Raw genomic sequence first — 19709 nt, 5'->3', positions numbered from 1 at the left:
TTCCAACTCGTACACACACACACACACACACACACACACCTCAAAGCACCTGCCAAAGCATGGAAGAGGAAAGAAATGTGACTAATTACATCGCTTTCCAAGCCATTGAAAGAGTAAACACTGGAGAAGAGACGTGCATATTCATGGAAGGACTGAACTTGGCTGCTGGAAGTCATCCGGAGTGAGGAGAGCGAGGGAGCTTCTTGGTGATTATCAGACGGACAGACGGACACAAACCAACCGGCGGGTTCAGGGGCGCAGCGGGAACACTGAACGCCGCCTGCTGGTTCCTCACGGATGACGACGCCCTTTTGAGGCATGGGCTTTTGATTTGGTTTTAATAGTCTGCGCAGTCATGACACTGTGGCACCATACTAAGCATTGCAGTATTATTATGTATTTTTTTCGTGTATGCATATGCACGTGTTTCGACTTATTGTTTTTACATTACCTGTGCTATGTGCTCATACAACGGTTTGTGTGATGTCTCACGAAAAGTAAATCCGCATTTCTTTGCGAGTTTTTCTACACATGTTGATTTCAGCTCATCACATGCATGCAGTCTGTTTGCATGGCTACAAACCCTGACCAGAGAACAGCCTGACCAGTGACATAACTTGTCTCAGAATAGATTTCATTGTGAGTGGAAGTGTGCCTGGACATGAGTTTCTGACACGGGATTCCTGCCCACTAGTAGAAATACAGAACAGATAGAGACGCATAGTGGCGGGTGTTTGACTCGTCGAGGGATGGATTCAACCTGACAAAACCCAAATATGTGCTTAAAAATGTATTTTTGCCACATCTCTGAAAATTAAATGTGTCAAAAAATATTAGTAGTCATCCATCCATCCGGGCTGCACGGTGGTGTAGTGGCTAGCACTGTCGCCTCACAGCAAGAGGGCCGCAGGTTCAATTCCCGGTCGGAGCGGTCCTTCTGTGTGGAGTTTGCATGTTCTCCCCGTGGCAGCGTGGGTTCTCTCCGGGCTCTCTGGCTTCCTCCCACAGTCCAAAGACATGCTGCAGGTTAATTGATCTCTAAATTGCCCATAGGTGTGAATGTGAGAGTGAATGGTTGTATGTCCCTACATGTGCCCTCGATGGACTGGCGGCCTGTCCAGGGTGTCCCCTGCCTTCGCCCTATGTCAGCTGGGATAGGCTCCAGCGCCCCCGCGACCCTAATGAGGATAAGCGGTATTGAAAATGGATGGATGGATGGATGGATGGATGGATCCATCCATCCATTTTCAGCCACTTATCCCTGGTCGGGTCGCGGTGGCAGCAGACCCAGCAGGCTGACCCACGCTTCCCTCTCACCCACAACATTCGGTGGGATCCCAAGGCGTTCCAGCCGGGAGATATAATCCCTCCAGCGTGTCCTGGGTCTTCCCCGGGGTCTCCTCCCAGTTGGACGTGCCAGGAAAACCTCTAATGGGAGGCGTCCAGGAGGCATCCTGATGCGATGCCCGAACCACCTCAGCTAACTCCTTTCGACACAAAGGAGTAGCGCCTCAACTCCAAGTTCCTTCCTGATGTCCAAGCTCCTTACCCTATCTCTAAGGCTGAGCCCGGCCACCCTACGGAGGAAATTCATCTCCTTACCCTCTCTAAGGCTGAGCCTTACAGAGGAAACTCATCTCCTTACCCTATGGTGACAATTGGGGGAGGTCACTGACCCCCTTCCCCTCCCAGTCCATTATTTATCCTCTATCCTTTATTATTTAAAGAAAGTTTCTAATTTGCACGTTCTAATTTATTTTCCAATGTGCTAATGTATGAATTTATCATTTACAACACTTTATCAAGATTGTGTTGTGCTTGTGGTTTTGTTAGGGAGGACGTCCTCCTTTGGAGCATCATTGTACGTGTTTTGGCCACGCCACACATGCAGAGCGTTGAAGTCCATGGTGTGGAGTGCTCACTTAACCAAAAGTCAATAAACACAGCCAGCTAATGAGCTGTTGTCTTTTCTATTTGCCTCAGATAATATAAGACAAGCTGTTAGTTTCAATATCTCTGTGCAGAAGAGCTCCAAAATAGCTCTTATTCTGCTGTATATATTGGAACACAATAGCTGTTGGTGTCATATACTGTGAAAATACAACATCATGTATCATCAAGTTATATGTTGTAAAAATGCATGCCCTTTAATTTGTTCAATTTGTAAACATAAAAAAAAAGTCTATACAACCAGTTGATTTCAAGCGGTTATGGCTACCGTGATTGTTTACTTTAAGGAAATGTGTTTTCTGAAATGTTCTGTACATCAATATTTGGGAAATGGTATACTTTTCGGAAATGGTATACTTAATAAATGTGCTATGCAAAAGATTCACAATGTTCTTTCATGTTAAAAATGCCGTTCCAAGTCTACTTTCAGCCCTCCCAAAAACAACGTGTGAAAGCGTGTGAGAAAAACTTGTAAAACACACTTTATTTTAAAATAGAAGTGATACCTTACCATGTGTTCCTCCTTTTTTTTTTCAGGCTTGCAAGATGTCCTGCCAGAGTTCCTGCGGGGGCGCTTTGTGGAGGCGGCCCTCAGCTATGTGGCGTGCAACTCGGAGGGCGAGCTGCTCTGCCGCAACAACGACTGCTGGTGCCGGTGCTCGCCCCGCTTCCCAGAGTGCAACTGTCCCTTCGCTGACATCAAGGTCATGGAGCGGAACCTGGAGAAGAGCAGAGACGCCTGGGACAGCTCCAACCAAGAGTTCATGGAATCAGGTACGGGCTGGAATGATATGTGAAACTCGGGCTGCTTGAGGGGGGTTTGATTCAGCTTATGTTTGGTAAAACATCCAGATATCAGCAAAGAAGCCTGAAGCACTCTCAGCCTTTCATCAGATCAAATGAGCTGATACCGTACAGTTTAATGCACTCCGACAGCTCTTAAATACAATACCAGAATTAGTTTTTAAAGTTTTGAAGGCATGTTTTTTGGGTTACATAAATGAAACATTAGTAGAAATGTTCTCTATAGTTTAAACCTTTCAAAAGAAGCTTTCCCAATAAACCGCTTTCATTAAATATCTTTCTTCTTCATTCCTGTGAATCAACACATATTTAAATTGTTCTTTGAGGCTTCACATTGCGCAGGCCATCATTATCACTTGACGGTGTTGTTTGGCTCGCGACAGGCTCAGGATGTGCTGACTGTGTTACAGTGAATAAGCGAGAGGAGCTCTGGACAGCTAGAACAGAGACTGTGTTGTTGTGACACTGCTCAGTTCCAGATGTGGCGGATAGGATGTTGATGATTTATAGCTCCAAGCTGGATGCAGTTAATTCTCTAACAACAATTTGTTCACGCAGCGTATACCTGTGAAGTGTTGTTCCGTCTACGTCCAGGATCACTTGTGATATTTACCGACGAATAAGGGGCAGTCATCGACAAAGTGCGATGCTAACATATCTGGAATACGGCTCCGTTTTCTTCAGATAGACACATCATGCCATCTTGTAAATGTTTTTCCAGAGTCTCTGAGGGTGCTTGTGGGGCTCTGGCAGGGCTGTTCATGGGAGTAAAGATAGATCAGGGGGGGGGGGGGGGGGCATTTTCTTATCAGTTTATACTCTTTATTTAGACTGGGATGCTTTGTCAAGTAAGCTCTAAATGAGCAAGCAACTGAAGTGAATCCAACATATCTCTGATAACAACATGTGGTTGACAAGGACCGAGCGGCTAATCAGGAGAAACGGGACGATTCCCAGTGGGATGGGCTGGTGGTTGGGCCATGTAGGATGCTGCATTAGGTTCTTTAAAATCGATCACTGCGTTAATGACTTTTATTCAATAACGACTTCACCCGACTTTCATTTGGCTGTAGGCCAGCTTGACCACGACTACCTCCACTTGGATACGCGCATCTGAGCCCTGAAGCTCTGAGTCTGACTGGCAGTAAAAGATAGGAGGGAGAAAGAAACAGAAATACAAGTAGATTCAAGATCTACTTGTAATTTCATCCATAAGATGGAGGATAGAAGAGAAAATGGGGAAGTTGAAAAGGTCATAATAATAATTAAAATGCAGCCATGTTACAATGTTTTCATATTTGGGGAACTAAACACTTACCTGTGCGGAATTTGAAATGACGATGTTCCAGTAAGATACACTGTGAATAACAATGTTGTAGATATTCTATTGCAGAGCTATAGTTATAGATCTCCAGTAAAAAATAAAAAGGTGTTCCACCAAAGTGGGCAGACATGAAACAAACATGTCAGTGTTGAGTCCAACTTTTAAAAAACCATGTCCCATTTGCAAAACAATTCCCAGAAGTTACAACTGACGGGGTGCACTCAGTAGAGTTCAGATCTCTGCCAGGTGTGTCTGCAACAACCACATCTGCAATGGATCGTAATGTGACTCAAAAACAAGGGCAAAAATGTCTCAAAGTCGTCATGTGATAAATGTATTTTGCGACGATGCACTCGGCAGTGTATGTGTGTGTGTGTGTGTGTGTGTGTGTTGGTAGTTCCGTTAGCTGTTAGCCAAACACACCGTTCAGACCAAGTAAGATGTGCAGCGACTGAACAAGGGCACATTTGACTGCTTATGAACTCGCTTAATATTTAAGAGAAAGATCATGTTTTTTCCCATAAACATCGCGAAAAGGGATGAGAATAATAGGGACAATTTTAATTTGATTACAATATGAATTCATGTAGAGAGAGTGTGGGGGGTCCTCTCCCACTTAGATTGAAAGGATAACTAGCTGTCTCATCAGTGTGTGATAATTAAGGAGACGTTAAATGTGGATTTACTATTGTCTCAGCGTGTTCCTTCTGCAAACACTCAAAACCCACGACTCCAATGATCGCTCTGGGATCTGGCCCTGTTATCTGCTTTCAGCTAACTTTTGGAAGCTGCTGCATTATTCGACATAACGGCGGTGTGACAAAGTTCAGCGCTTAGCCGTGTGGAGGTTACGCGCCAGCGTGCTGAGCCACAGTGACGGGCCCCATCAGGTGTGCAGTCTGGATTTCCTCCTTCGCCAGGCGGCTCCATCAAAACCGTTCATCACGAAAAGATGAGAAGAGACATGTGTGTGTGTGTGTGTGTGTGTGTGTGTGTGTGTGTGTGTCGGCGCCGACCATGCGGAACAATTCAGGTGTCACTTCCTGAAGTGGCTGAAGCGTTGTTTTCTTTTTTTCCGCGTGTGTGTTGCTGCTACGTGTCAACACATCACCAGCTCATTTCTTAATGACTTGGAAGGTGAAGGCAGCATTTAATTGGAGACAGGTTTCTGGCAGCTTCTCTTAAACGATGTGTGTGTGTGTGTGTCTGTGTGTGTGTGTGTGTGTGTGTGTGTGTGTGTGTGTGTGTGTGTGTGTATTCCGCGCGTGTCGCCATTTCTTCGTAAATTGCCTAGCGAGTAATATTACTGGGGTAAACAGCATTTATGTGCATCCACTTAGTCTCATTCTGACAGCACCTGACTTTGCAAAGTTGCTTTTTTTTTTCTTCAATTTTTTTTTGCAGCATATTAAATCTTTACAAAGATGCACCGGCAGGGTATTGAAAGGCGATGGGGGTAAGACACGTAATTGCGAGGCCTTTTTCTTGTCCCGCTGACATTATTATTTTGTTTCTTTTTGTCAGGAGCCTAACTTTGTGCTGTTTGTCGTAAAATAAAAAAAAAGAGGCCTCGTAGTACTTTTAGAGGCACGTGTGTTTGAGTAATGAGCTAAAAATATCTCCTTGGTTAGTCACGCGCAGACAAACACACACACACACACACACACACAAGAAGAAGAAGAAGAATAGGAAGAAGAAGAAGAAGAAGACAGGCACATGCAGTCAGACAGAAGTTGAGATGAATGCAGAAAGGTGAGAGGACGGTAATTTACACAGCAAATATTGTTTGACTTTCAGATCTCTCTCTCTCTCTCTCTCTTTCTTTGTCTCTCTCGGAGGGAGGAGAGAGGGGGTGGGGGAGAATTACTCTGAAGGGAGCGTGCGAGCCGCGATAGAGATTGTCCACGCGTGTGTCAGAGAGACAGAAGGAGGACAAGGAAGACACTAAATGATTTTGTGTGGTTGCGTGAGAGGAAAGAGGAGGATAATACCCTCAAAACAAAGCTACACACATATATATATATACATATATATATATAAATATATACAGTATACAAATATATATATATATGTATATACACATATATACACTTTATATATATATATATACATATAATAATAATAATAATAATGCATTTAATTTATATAGCGCTTTTCATAATACTCAAAGACACTTCACATAATTAAAACATCCTAAAAGCTAAAAATAAATAAATATATACTTATATATACATATACACATATACATATATATAGACATATATGTGTATATATGTATAAATACACATACATATATATATACTTATATATATATATATATGTATATATATACTGTACTTATATATATGTATATATATGCATATATACTGTACTTATATATATATAAGTACATATATATATGTATATATATATGTGTATATATGTATAAATACACATACATATATACTTATATATATATACTGTACTTATATATATGTATATATATATGCATATATACTGTACTTATATAACTATATATATACTTATATATATATATATATATACACTGTACTTATATATATATATATATATTCATATATACTGTACTTATATATATATATATATATATATATATATATATATATATATATATACATATATATATATACACAAATTACAAGAGCTCTCTCTCTCTCCCTGTGAGTGTGTTCTTTACTTGCCTTTTGGGATGGATCTCATCTGGGAGGCAAGATGTCCTGGGAAGGTGTGAATAAGTCTGGAACATCGCAGCTTTTGGTTTTGTGAAATCGTGAAATGAAGTCAGCTTCAAGGCTAACTACCTGGTTGTGCACAGCGTCCGTTTCGAACCAGCGCTGCATTGCTCATACGGACACTGTGCTGTTCTGACAGTGGACTTTGTCATCGATGATACAACATTTCTTTATCCTGTATGTGGTTTCATAGGACATTAAACATCATACATGTGTGTCCTACATTTTTTATTTCAGTGTCTTACCACAAGCCCTTCCACGCCAACGTGAAATAGTTTTCCAAAGAACAAATACCATGAAAGCACCAACGACCACGACGTGTTGGTCTCTCTTTCAGAGCTCTGCGGTGGCGATGGAGGCGCTTTTAGGGAGCATCACCCCTTGCTAACCCGCCATCTCGCTCCCTCCATCACGCACTAGCAGAGAGAGTGCAGGGGCAGAATATGTTAGTCCACTCTGCCTGAGTCATCGATCCATTATTCGACTGAGGTTTGTGCAAGTTAGAATCCACGGCCCCCAGACCACGGCTCTGTGTGTCTGACGCTGTCCGTGGGGCTGAAGTAGCAAAAGGATTTGTAGTTTTTCTTTACATCTCGGATCTATAATATCCTTGTGTGTGTGTGCGTGTGTCTGTGTGTGTGCGTGCGTGTGTGTGTGTGTGGGTGTGTGTGGGTGTGTGTGGGGGGGGCCATCCTCCTTATTAAAAAAGAACAAATTGCTTTATTTAAAGTAAAGTAAATAGTGCTTTAGTATATCTATTTCCATATAACATAACATTATATTATTTGGGTGCACCAGTGAAGTATTTTAGGCGGCAGGCCAGTGCACGTGGGATTGACTCTGCATGAACTACAGTGCCCGTGTTCATCACAGTGCAGCAATCATAACCACAAGGCACTTTGCAGTAAGTAATACGCAATTCACATTAAGTTGAAATAAACACAAGAGCGATCAGCAGCGCTGCACGGACCTGGGTTCAATCCTCCTCTCAAAGTGTGACCTCAGAAGTTGATTAACCGACCTGAGACGCAACTCTGCAGGTGGAAGTGCCAAATGTAAGAGGCTATAGTATAATGGTATTCTCAGAGAGGTTAGTTTGAATTACCATATTAATAACACGTTTCACCCAACAACCAAGCCATTAAGCTGGATCTTTGAAATATTATACCTCGGCTGGTGTGGGGAATGCGAGTTCTCGGCCACCATGAAAAGAAGGGTGTAAGTGACTAATGAGGTCACTCATACATGAAACATAAGACGGAGCTTTTCTGTAATTGAGGTTCAATTCCCTGCTCCGAGGGTGGGTCAAAGGCAGCGTCAACCCCCCACCGAGAGAGACGGAGTGAGGAAAGGGAAGGAAATCATTTTAAAAAAAGAGAGACTTTCATCTTCCGTTGCGTTTGGTTCATGTTGGTCAAAGACGTACCAACAAATGTAAAACAATCTGGACAATGTTTGATCAACCATCAAGCAACGAGACCGACCGAATATGCTTTCAATGCGGTTCTTTAGATTTTTTTTGGGGTGTATTTATTGTTTTTAATGATTACATTTGCCCTTTTTTAATTTAATTGTTATACATAAAACCCATTGACAATGTTTTGTATATATACATATTCACAAAAAGATGTATTTAAAAGCAACAGTACTTGTCGGATGAAATAAAAAATTTCTATAACTTTCTCTTCCGTGCTTATTTGGACGTTAGCAAATATTAGCCTGCTATGATGCAAATTTTAGGTAGTAAATATAACCTGGTAAGCATCCGTTTGTTTGCATTATCTCTACAGCCACTACCATTCCAGCCCTTACTTTAATACTTAAAGAAGTACAGTCCTCAACTGTTATCCGTCTTAAAAATAAGTTTTCTTTATAACGGGCGAAATAGCCCCAGAGAGCAATTAGTGAGGCTGTGGACGCTTTAGAGCAGCTGCATATTGTCCAGTCCTCTTCATTAGCAGAGGAATATTGAAACACTTGTTATTTTCACTATATATCACCATGACATTGTTAAGAAGACGACCATGCAGCCGCTGTACCTCACAATGCTCGAGAACAGTCACACCGCGTTAATTGGATGTGCATTGCTGACTGAACCAATTTCCAACGTCAATGTCCAGAAGAAGAAGAAGAAGCAGGTCGGGAATGTGACCATTTGGCCCGCCAGTCAGACCAAGCTTCTGCTTTTCTGCTTTATTTGCGTGATCAATACATCTTAATCAAAATAACTTTAGTAAAAGTAATCGCTTTAGAGTTTTGCTTCAACCTGATTACATAAAACATGTATCTTCTTCAGTTTTCGTCTGTTGGCATCTAGTCATGCAGACAGTTTTAGTACAGTGTCACGATTTGCATGATTTATTTCTTCTGACCCAATACAATGAAGGTCAATGGAATTTCCCTGGTGACATTCACAGCATTGAGAATATTATTATTAGTTTCTATTAAATAGCAGTCACCTGCATTGTATTGTGCTAAAGGGAAAAATCTCTGAGATGGATTTCTCCAAACCAGCGTAGCTGAATATTACTAGATGTTTTTTTTCTTCTTCTGGGTGAACATACGCTTTAAATAACCGAGTGCATCGCGTGGCTCCTTGTGTAGTTTAGTTTAGTGATGCAGTACAAATGGTCTAATTGTCTTCCTCCATTGTGTTAATTAAAAAGTATCCCTGCGAGCTAACAGGAATGTGTTTGATACTTGGTTCCACCTACAAATAGTCCTGGCATGGATTCCCCTCAACGCTATCAGGAGCTCGCTGCTTTGAATCTCTGCCCATTTTTCCATCTCCATTGGCGCCTCGGAGCACGCCGTCTCAGGGCGTAAGTGTAGCACACGCACTTCCGGGACTTGTAAAAACAACAAAAGGAAGGAAGGATTATTTTTGTCCCATGGATGGATTTCGCCTCGGCTCCAGATTTGGCAACACTTCCTCTACCTTGTCATTTAGTTTTTTTTCTCCTTTGTTTCACAGATTGCATTTGGCACGGACAGTCGTCTTTGCTTCTGCTTCATTTCTTCTTTTCTCTTTCTGTTCTTTCTTTCTTTTTGCAGGAATCCCTGAACCAAATCGTACTTCCTGCATGCTTTTGTCGTCGTAGTTGTTAACATTAGTAGCTTTTGAGTGAAAGCAAACGTAAGCATCTGCTTATACTCCAGAATAAGGGATTCATTACAGTCCATCGTGTTCATCTTGCCAGACGCTGAAGCGTTAAAGCCTTTACATCGTTGCATTGGGTAGAATCCCACTGCCCTTAGACATGAATCATTTTCACAGCAATATTTATTTACCTGGATACACCACTGAGATAATATCGCACCAAGCATCACTCACATCACTTACTTTAAGAATCTGAAATCTTTTTTTTCTGTGAGACTGACAGACGAGGAAGGAATTTTGTAAATAAGATTTCTGCATTAATGAGTCACACTGTGAATCAAAAAATAGTTTTAATTTGTTATGTAAAATGCAGGAAACATTTTTTAAGATATGTTTGATCTGCTGCTCTTAGAGAAAACTTTACTAGCATTGTAATTAATCACGAAGGACAAAATGTAGGCAGGAAAACGGTGTTTCAGATATACTGAACGTGAAATGGGGATGAATAGGATAAAGACCCACTGGATTAGAGCATTTAAACAGTTCCGCTAATAAATTCAATCTGATTATCCTGCATATTTGTGGTTGGTTAACTGGACAATCTACATGGGGAGAAAACCATTAGTGTTGTAATTCCACTCAAGAACCCAAGAGGGAAATAGGAAACAGAATCTGAGGGCCTCCGAATGCAGACATCTCTGTAAATGACATCTTCCTAATCCAGAAATGAAGGGAACGCAACTTCAAAATACTCAGCCATGAAAAAATAATACATTTTGGCCCTGTTTTTAGGAATACAATGTTGTATTAATCAGGCTTTCAATGATATATAAACAACTCCTCCGTGAAAATCTTAAGAATATAGATTGTAATGACACTGGATGTTTTGGTGTATGTAGTTGCTACTGAAGTGGAGATTTCTTATATATAATAATGAAATCAAACCCTAACAGTTTTTGGTAATATTGTCTTTGAAAGATTAATTGGTAGCTTTATTTGTATTGACTGTCTTCCTGAATATTGCCAGGTTCAGCATTTGGTCCTGAAACACGTGAAGACACATTGCATTGGGTCCCCTTCAGGGTCTCACCTTTGCCCAGGCTGTAAATCAGAAGTAAACCCAAACTTTGAAAAACTCAAACCAAACCTGACTGTTTACCTCGATCACAATAATTACCATGCACAGATATTGTAGAAACCATTGGAAGTGAAGAATATCGCCACTGGTTTGGCCTAGTGTCCAATATTGGCATTGCTAGGTGATAAGCTTGTGCCTATGACAAGTGCTTTGGTTTGCATTGACTCTCCGCCGAGTGTCGGATTAAGTGCCTGATAATCGATGATCCAGTGAGGATGTGAAGTGTGAAGGGAGCAACATGTCCTTGCTTCTTGGGGGCAATCTTCCCCGTCTCACAGGCAGGCTGGGAGGCTCGTTCTAGTGTGAACTATAGCCAGTCGTGAGAGTGATGAGCAGCAGGAGAATCTAAACGGTGGGGGGCATAGTTGTAAACATCCATAGACGTTCATTATCTTGGGCCTCGTTGAATTTCCCACTGGTTGCTTCTCACAATTGACTTCTCTGTCACTCATGTAGCTCACGCATGTTCTGCAGTTTGCACTTGTTTAGATTTCTTGCTCAGAGTCTCAGAATAAACGGTCTCTGAAAATATGTATTGTAAAAGTCTGTACATTCTGCAAGAAGCTACACGTGAAAATGGTAAAACAAAAACTAAGTACCACTACAAAACTAGTTGTTTTCTGAGATGTTATGTTTAAATATGCAAATGAGTCATCATATAATGCTATTTTTTTGGTGAATTGAAGATACATCTACATACACAAAAAGACAGAGTATTAGAATAAACATAAAATGTTTTGTTTCCAATACCCCAAAAGCTCCAAATTTCCAATAGCCCAAAAGCTCCAAATTGACCAGTGCATCAAAAAAAAAGAAGTTTTTGCCGTGCGTGCAGAATAAAACAGTATCATCAGCTTAAAGATATATTTTACAATAATAATAAAAAAAAGGCCCAAAATAGAAATACACAGTGTACTTAGGACCTGCAGGACATACATATGTTCCTTCAGCTGATTAACCAGCCAGATCTTAGACATTTGCTGACAGTTTTTAAGTGCATCACTATATCCATTTGTATGAAGAGGATACAACAGAGCCGCTCTTTCCCAAATGTTGGGGACTATGCAGAAAGAGTTTGGAAAGATAAAATACGTATGCAATATGCTCCGTGTGATTTCTGGAGACAGAAATAAGACAAAGAGATCAAAGTTCCCTTACGCATTGAAATCTTGACAACTTTGTCTCCGAGGGCCTCAGGTTCATTTCAGCAGTGAAATGCTGAACAGCAAACGGACACTTGGGGTTGGCTGCACATCCATAATTGCTATTTGCAGTAAGAGTCCCTGTGCAATCATTCTCAAACAAACAGCCAGTGGCGGACACATGTGTGTTGAAAGCTGAACAGATACAATGATGACCTCGGGCTGAAAACCTCTTTACCTCAAAGTATGATTCTTATTTGTTATCATTGTTCAAATACAATATATTACACTGTAAGTTGCACTTTAAAACATATGTATTCACTCACACAATTATATGGTAACTCATATAAAGCTAAGACAGTTGTTGACATAGTTTATGTTTTAAGCCCAACCATAGTGTTGACAAATGGTTTAGTTGCCTGAACCTCGGTGCGCCTCGGTGAGCTTACTTAGACTGCAGCCTAAACATAACGCAGAGTTTCACAGTAGCGACGTGTTGGTAAATGAAACCTAAAAGGAAGTGGAAATCGACAATTCAAAAAGTGTGTGAATGTCATGCCATTTGTACGCCTTCCTATGAGATTGTGTTTCTTGTGCCTCATTAACAAGGTTAGATATATTACTGTTCTATTTTCCATTTTTACAAGGGTTACATAAGTCAATTGTATTGAAGGAGTTTTAAATTAGTTTTGACTGTTGACAATGTCTCGTTCCAACCAGATGCAAGCCAGTTTTATAATAATGAAATCAAACCCTAACTATTGAAGTTTTTGGTAATATTGTCTTTGAAAGATTAATTGGTAGCTTTATTTGTATTGACTGTCTTCCTGAATATTGCCAGGTTCAGCATTTGGTCCTGAAACACGTGAAGACACATTGCATTGGGTCCCCTTCAGGGTCTCACCTTTGCCCAGGCTGTAAATCAGAAGTAAACCCGAACTTTGGAAAACTCAAACCAAACCTGACTGTTTACCTCGATCACAATAATTACCATGCACAGATATTGTAGAAACCATTGGAAGTGAAGAATATCGCCACTGGTTTGGCCTAGTGTCCAATATTGGCATTGCTAGGTGATAAGCTTGTGCCTATGACAAGTGCTTTGGTTTGCATTGACTCTCCGCCGAGTGTCGGATTAAGTGCCTGATAATCGATGATCCAGTGAGGATGTGGAGTGTGAAGGGAGCAACATGTCCTTGCTTCTTGGGGGCAATCTTCCCCGTCTCACAGGCAGGCTGGGAGGCTCGTTCTAGTGTGAACTATAGCCAGTCGTGAGAGTGATGAGCAGCAGGAGAATCTAAACGGTGGGGGGCATAGTTGTAAACATCCATAGACGTTCATTATCTTGGGCCTCGTTGAATTTCCCGCTGGTTGCTTCTCACAATTGACTTCTCTGTCACTCATGTAGCTCACGCATGTACTGCAGTTTGCACTTCTCTCCAAACATCGCTTTTAAAAGATCATTTGCGAAAATAAAGTTATTCTAAAAACTCTTAGTTTTGACAACATTCTTGACTCCAACATACAGTGGCCGACCCACACACACATACACGTTTCAAACATTAATTCACCTCTAATGGATTTCATGAAACCTTCGGTGAAGGTCGCCCTCACCCATGTCACCCAACATGTTGTTATTCTGAGTGGTAAAAGATTAGGTTTCTTCTATTGCCAGGCTTGAGTGGCTGGAGAATCACATCAGAGATCACAGCAGAATACTTGCAATACTGACTAGATGAGTTAAAAGCTTTATCCATTTATATATATATATATATATATATATATATATATATATATATATATATATATATATATATAGAGAGAGAGAGAGATTCATTCTTTTCTTAAGATGAAATGTAACAGCATAGTCAAACAGAGTGGGAATTTGTACAATAAGTCACTCTCTCTTTAAGTCTGCTACATGTTTTAGAGCGGTAGAAGTTCAGTGTGGGCCTAAATAGACACCCTTGGCCTGGACCCCCTGATTGCCAACGGGTGTTTCACACACTGTTTAAGTTGTATCCTTCCTCATTGACCGATGTTGGCTCTGCAAGGGGATTCCATACATGCTTTGACTTCTAACTTGCGTGTGATTATCATAGTTACAGATCATATCTGACTGACTGTGTCCGATGCCGACGTGATCCCAGGGGGGTTCATTAAAGAACCAAAGGCATTTCTAAGAATCTTCCCTTCACGTTTGTTTTTGCTTCCATTCATTATTAATTTTTTTCAAGTGCAAAGTTTGCTCTGCTTCTCAATGGAAACACAAAACGTTATAAAGTGGCGTCTTATGAGTTACACTGGAACACAAACGCGTTGCTGGCATGCTTAACATCAGGCATTTCCTTTTCGAAAGTTGTTGCCAATGGCAACAGGCAGCCACCGACTTTTTTACCTGGCCTGTCGTACTCTCTTCGTGCCTCTGGATCAAATACTCCGGCACACGACATGTTCAGTTATTGACCGCTGTGGTTCAACAAAGGAAAAAAAAGTGGGATAGCGTAATAAAGATTTGGCCAAGTGAGGCAAAGGTGCATGTCATTTTATGGTTATGGGGCCTGGTAAGTGTGTGTGTGGCATTTGCTGGTCCTTTGTAGTGTCTGTGGGTGGATTAGTGATGATGACAAAGCAGTATCACACTTGAGCTCTGTATTTCTGATCAGTCCAGTGTAACAATTATATCGACAATATTTTTCTGGAGGCAGTGTACATTCTGCCTGTTGACAATGAATGGATACATCTGCACACATACGCCATACGATGGTGTTTTTCCTTCTCTCTCTTTATCTCATATACTCAACAGTTTAATTGCTGAGGTAAATGACTGAGAATGCAGCAACATTGCAAGGCAGAAAACATCAGCAGTCAGATGGTCAGTCAGGTTATACAAAATGTATTTAGGAAAAGAAAATGACTTGGGTTTTCACCCAAACTGTCACAAATTTTGAAATTAGTACAGTGCTTACTGTGTTTGTATGCGCACAGTTTTTCTTTGAAATCAAGAAACATTCAGTTTTACCTCAACAAAGTGGTTTGGACTATTATTTCCCAAAATAGGGGATAAACTTCTTGAAAATGACAAACCATCACAACCCAATTCACAACAGACGTCAAATCTTTGCATAAATGTACGTTCCTGACATTTCAAAAGCAACTTAAATTATCCTGGATAGATAAATAAGCTTTTTAGAAGAGATAGTGTTGGATAAAGCTCAACTTCACATTGGATTTAATGTTATAGGTTGGCTACAATTATCAGAACAATACGAACATTAAGGCTACCTCCTTTGGCTTGAAGATGTACTGTGGATATAAATGTGAAATAAAAGACTATTCAAGACATTCTTAAGTCTTGATAAAACCTCCTGTGCCCACCTGTGGGTCCCGATCCAGTCTTTGTAGAAGTTTAGACTTAGACTTAACGGCTCATGATTCTCGCCCCATCGGACTTCTTTGTAACGGTGTTGCTGTGTTCCCAGATCCAAGCAATTACTTTGGTTATCGAAAATGTAGCTAATTATTTAAAAATCAATATCTAAATTGTAATAAACTGACACTGTGCTACCTTTATATGGATGGATATACTTGTAGACAAGTGTGCATCTTCCATTAGAAGACCATTGGTCTGGAACAAAACATCCCACAACAGGCCACATTGACATTAAAGTTGATATTCATGATCTCCAGAAGATTGATGACTACTCATTTCCCCTTTCCCTTGTATCTCCGCTGTCACGGCAATGTTTCTCTTCAACCAACGTAACTGCTCATTTATGGTGCGCTATGGCATTTGCTGATTATATTCCACTCCCTCAGAGGAATATTTGTGACATTTTGGTGAGTCCCTGACCTTTTTTATAGCACCACCACCAAGGCCAAATGTACAGTCAGACGTGACAAACAACTAAATCTCATGGCCGTAGACTATTGCTACGGCATTTGCTGTGCATCATTATCCTCTCTTGAGAATGGATCATTTCCATTCATTCTATGAAACAGCCAGTCTACATGTGCATTTGCTTTACCATCTCTTTAAGTGTCTAACGTCCAGATGCTCCGCCGTTTATCGGCCACAGCTAATTAGGCAAGTTTAGGAGAAACAAACTTGCAGTATGTTTGTACTTTATTTTTACACTTTTTTTGGTGTAACACGAGATCTTTCACTTAAATGACCATGTGGTCTTGTTTTTTGTTTTGCTGACGCGGACAAGCGGTTTGATTATTGTGGAGCTGAAGTTTATTCAGACGATCTCGGTCTAAAAACCAGCCAGTTAAGTCAGTAAGTTTGGCAGGAAGCATCTGTGCTCTCCCTCTCTGGCTCACTTGCTTCGACCCCTCCTGCTAAACACAGAGCGGCGGCTGGTGACTGTCTGAGAGTTGCGATAGGAAGGCAGAGCAAAAGCATTTAAAGGGGCCGGTGGTCAATGGAGGATTAAGGAGTCTGTGCGTGTCCATTTGGTGATGGAAAGACATGGACATATAACGACACACGGTTACCAGCCACTAGAATAGCAAACCATTTTATTTCTACCAATAAATAGGAACATTGTGAAATGTCTAAATCACACATCCTCTTTTAAAGAAATAAATGCTGTGAAAATGTATCCACCAGAAAATGTATTCGCTGACTATGAGAAAAGATACAATGGCATGAGCTATAGTAAGTTAAGGAAAGGTATGGTGATGCTTACATGAAATAGGTTTTTGATGAAACTTAATTTATTGACAATAACCATTACCATACCAATGATATCCTCCATCTGTTAATTTGAAGAAAAAAAAGGTATTTATCCCTCTTCCATATTACAAGTCAATCTCACTTTGAGAGAACCATACTCACATTATGACAACATTTCTTTGGGGATTTTGTTTGTTTGAGGAAATTTGATCTTAGCTGCATGCATGGGCATGTTGGCACGCAAAATGACTTGCTAGACCTAGCTAACATCACAAACTAAGAAGGATTGCTAACATTTTAGAACAGGCTTCAGTGTTTGAAGAGATGCCGCTGGCTTGCAGCAAACAGTGCTGATTGAGCTAACCCTGAGTCAGCGATTGGTGTCATTGGTGGGTATCGAACTAAGTACTCTGTTGGCATCAGTATCACTTTAAGGTTGCTGGTTTTGGTTCTGGCATCATCATATTTCAAATGACACCCAGTCCTAGGCGGGACTCAGAGAAAAAGTTGCTATTACAAGCGAGGCTAGGTGTTGTATGAAAATCATTCAGGACTTCCAGATGAACCCCCACAGTTTTAAACATAAATCTAGTCTGTCAAACTTGTGAAATATCTTTTTTTCTTTTGCTGACATTTCGCTTGTGAATAAAAAAAAATATATGGTTGGTAGTGTACATAGATTAAATTGAATTGTGGCCTTATTCTAATACATATTTATAAATGGATATTATGCACATTCAAATCTGTTGGAAAAAGTACTAAATAATAAGATTTATATGCTCAAAACCTGCCAGGTAAAAACAAACTCCCATACTGAAAGAACAAGATTCTTACTTTTTTCAACTATAACTATACTAAGTGTATTTCATTTGGCCTTTTGGCTTTTGTTATCTCTTTTACGTAATCTCCCTTCATCTTTCTTATTAATGTCGGACTTCAGAGGTCAGCGGTTGAATCTATCTGTAGTCCAATGTCTTGCCTCGACAGCTCCCGCGACTCCTAGCTGATAAAAACTCCTCATCACAGCAACACAGTGAAGGCAGAGAAGGAAAAAGGCTGTGGAGAAGGAGGAGGACAGAAAGAGTGGGCAGTCGCATGTCCTTCGTCTGTGTGTTGATCCCCAGAAGACTTGACTGCTGGCACTGGCTAACCAGCACAGATGTCTGTGGAGGAGATTTTGGCGGGAGGGGATGGAGAGAATAGATGATTGTATAGAAAGACCGAGAAGGAGATGTACCCTAGAGTGACGGACATAGGGAGTCTTTTTTTGTTGTTGCCTTTTTTGGCCGAAACAACATAGCCCCAAGTGAAGGGGGACAGAAGCAAGAAACGCTCCCATGAAAAATAGAACAGCTCATCAGTGGCACTCAATATTCCCTTTTTTCCCTTCCTTACTTATCACAACCCGGGCCTATAAATAGCCCAAGGGCACAAGCTGACAAATAGGCAGCAGGCAGCAGTTCGTCTCAGGACGTTGCTCCGGGTGAGAGGAGGTGATGACACCGTGGCTCTGCAAGGCATAACCCGGTAGCTATTAATCCTTCAACACATGTAGAGGAGAAAAAGGATGTGATGGAGCAGGGGAGGAACGTAAATCAAGGGAGAGAGAGAGAGAGACATGAGAAGGGAGGACATGAAAGTAAAGAGGGGAAAGAGATGAGATTATAGGGAAGGAGGGGGGGGGAGCAGATGAGGAGTGAGAGCAGAGGGGAGGGAGAAGGAGGAGAGAGGGAATGCGAAGACAGAGTAGGTGAATAAGTAAAAAGTCTTATTCACCAAAAGGAAAGTGCGGAATATTAAAAAGGAAGGGGAGGAAATGGCATGCGAGAAGAGAGATGATCAAACAGGAGAGACAGGAGTTTTCTCCTTCCTCGGTAGCTCAGGTTCTTCCTCCTTTAAGATTTAAATGACAGGGCCGTACTTTTAGATTTGTTTTACAGTAAATCAAGCTCTTTGAAAGCAGCCAGGGAGAGTTTCTTTTCTTTTCTTTCACAGCAGGGGATAAGAGGAGACTCTTTGCTGTAGCACACACACACACACACACACACACACACACACACACACACACACACACACACACACACACACACACACACACACTAACACGTGAATGCACACAGCCTGGACCTTTATACTCTTCATCCCTAACCCCTACTCCTCCCCCTCAAGTTTGGAGGAAAAACTCGCCCTCTTCACGAAGATAGAGATAAGAGAAGAAGGTACCTTCCTTTCCTCCAGTGTGGGGTGTGTGTGTGTGTGTAATGAACACTCTCTTATTGCTTCGCCTGGCTCGCTTCCTGGAGACGACCTCCGTGTAGCGGAACTAAGGCGGCGGTATAGGGGCGCCATGGGGATACGTCATGTAACACGATGGTGCGAGTTGGCCGACATCTCTCACCGCTACACCGAGTCGCGGAGGGCTCGACCACGCAGTCGGACGGAGACCTAAACCCGCGAGGGTTCATCCCGAGGTTGCTCACTGGTAAACGTGCGCTTTGAACTCAACAAGGGGGTTGGTTTCGCGTCACTGAGGTATGCTGGGAGAGCAAAATGAGGATTTAGCAAGGTGAGAGAAGCACACACAGGTGACAGAGGATTATGAGCTCCATTATAATTAATATGGCTTCACCAGTGATGGAAACAGGATTATGAATGAGTATGTCATTTTTCACCGAAAGAATGAGTCATCTAATACAATAACTGACGCCTCTATGTTGCGTTTGAAGTTGCACCAATTCATTATTTTACATTAACACTGAAAAATTGTATAACGTCATAGTGACGAATACCACAGAAATTATCACCCTACCCTGCAGTTCA

General features: G+C 41.3%; 1 protein-coding gene across 1 annotated transcript in view; it reads left to right on the top strand.

The window, feature by feature from the left end:
• Nucleotides 1-19709, top strand: part of brinp2 (bone morphogenetic protein/retinoic acid inducible neural-specific 2) — a 106487-nt gene that overhangs the window by 63668 nt on the left and 23110 nt on the right. The window contains exon 5 of the mRNA XM_034555872.1: nt 2488-2724. Coding sequence (XP_034411763.1) covers nt 2488-2724 — 237 coding nt within the window. The remainder of the gene's footprint in view (nt 1-2487; nt 2725-19709) is intronic.

This window comes from Cyclopterus lumpus, chromosome 17 (assembly GCF_009769545.1).
Source record: "Cyclopterus lumpus isolate fCycLum1 chromosome 17, fCycLum1.pri, whole genome shotgun sequence".
Classification (NCBI taxonomy): domain Eukaryota; kingdom Metazoa; phylum Chordata; class Actinopteri; order Perciformes; family Cyclopteridae; genus Cyclopterus; species Cyclopterus lumpus.
The sequence above is the reverse complement of the archived record's forward strand: the minus strand, read 5'-3'. Positions and strand labels throughout refer to the sequence as shown.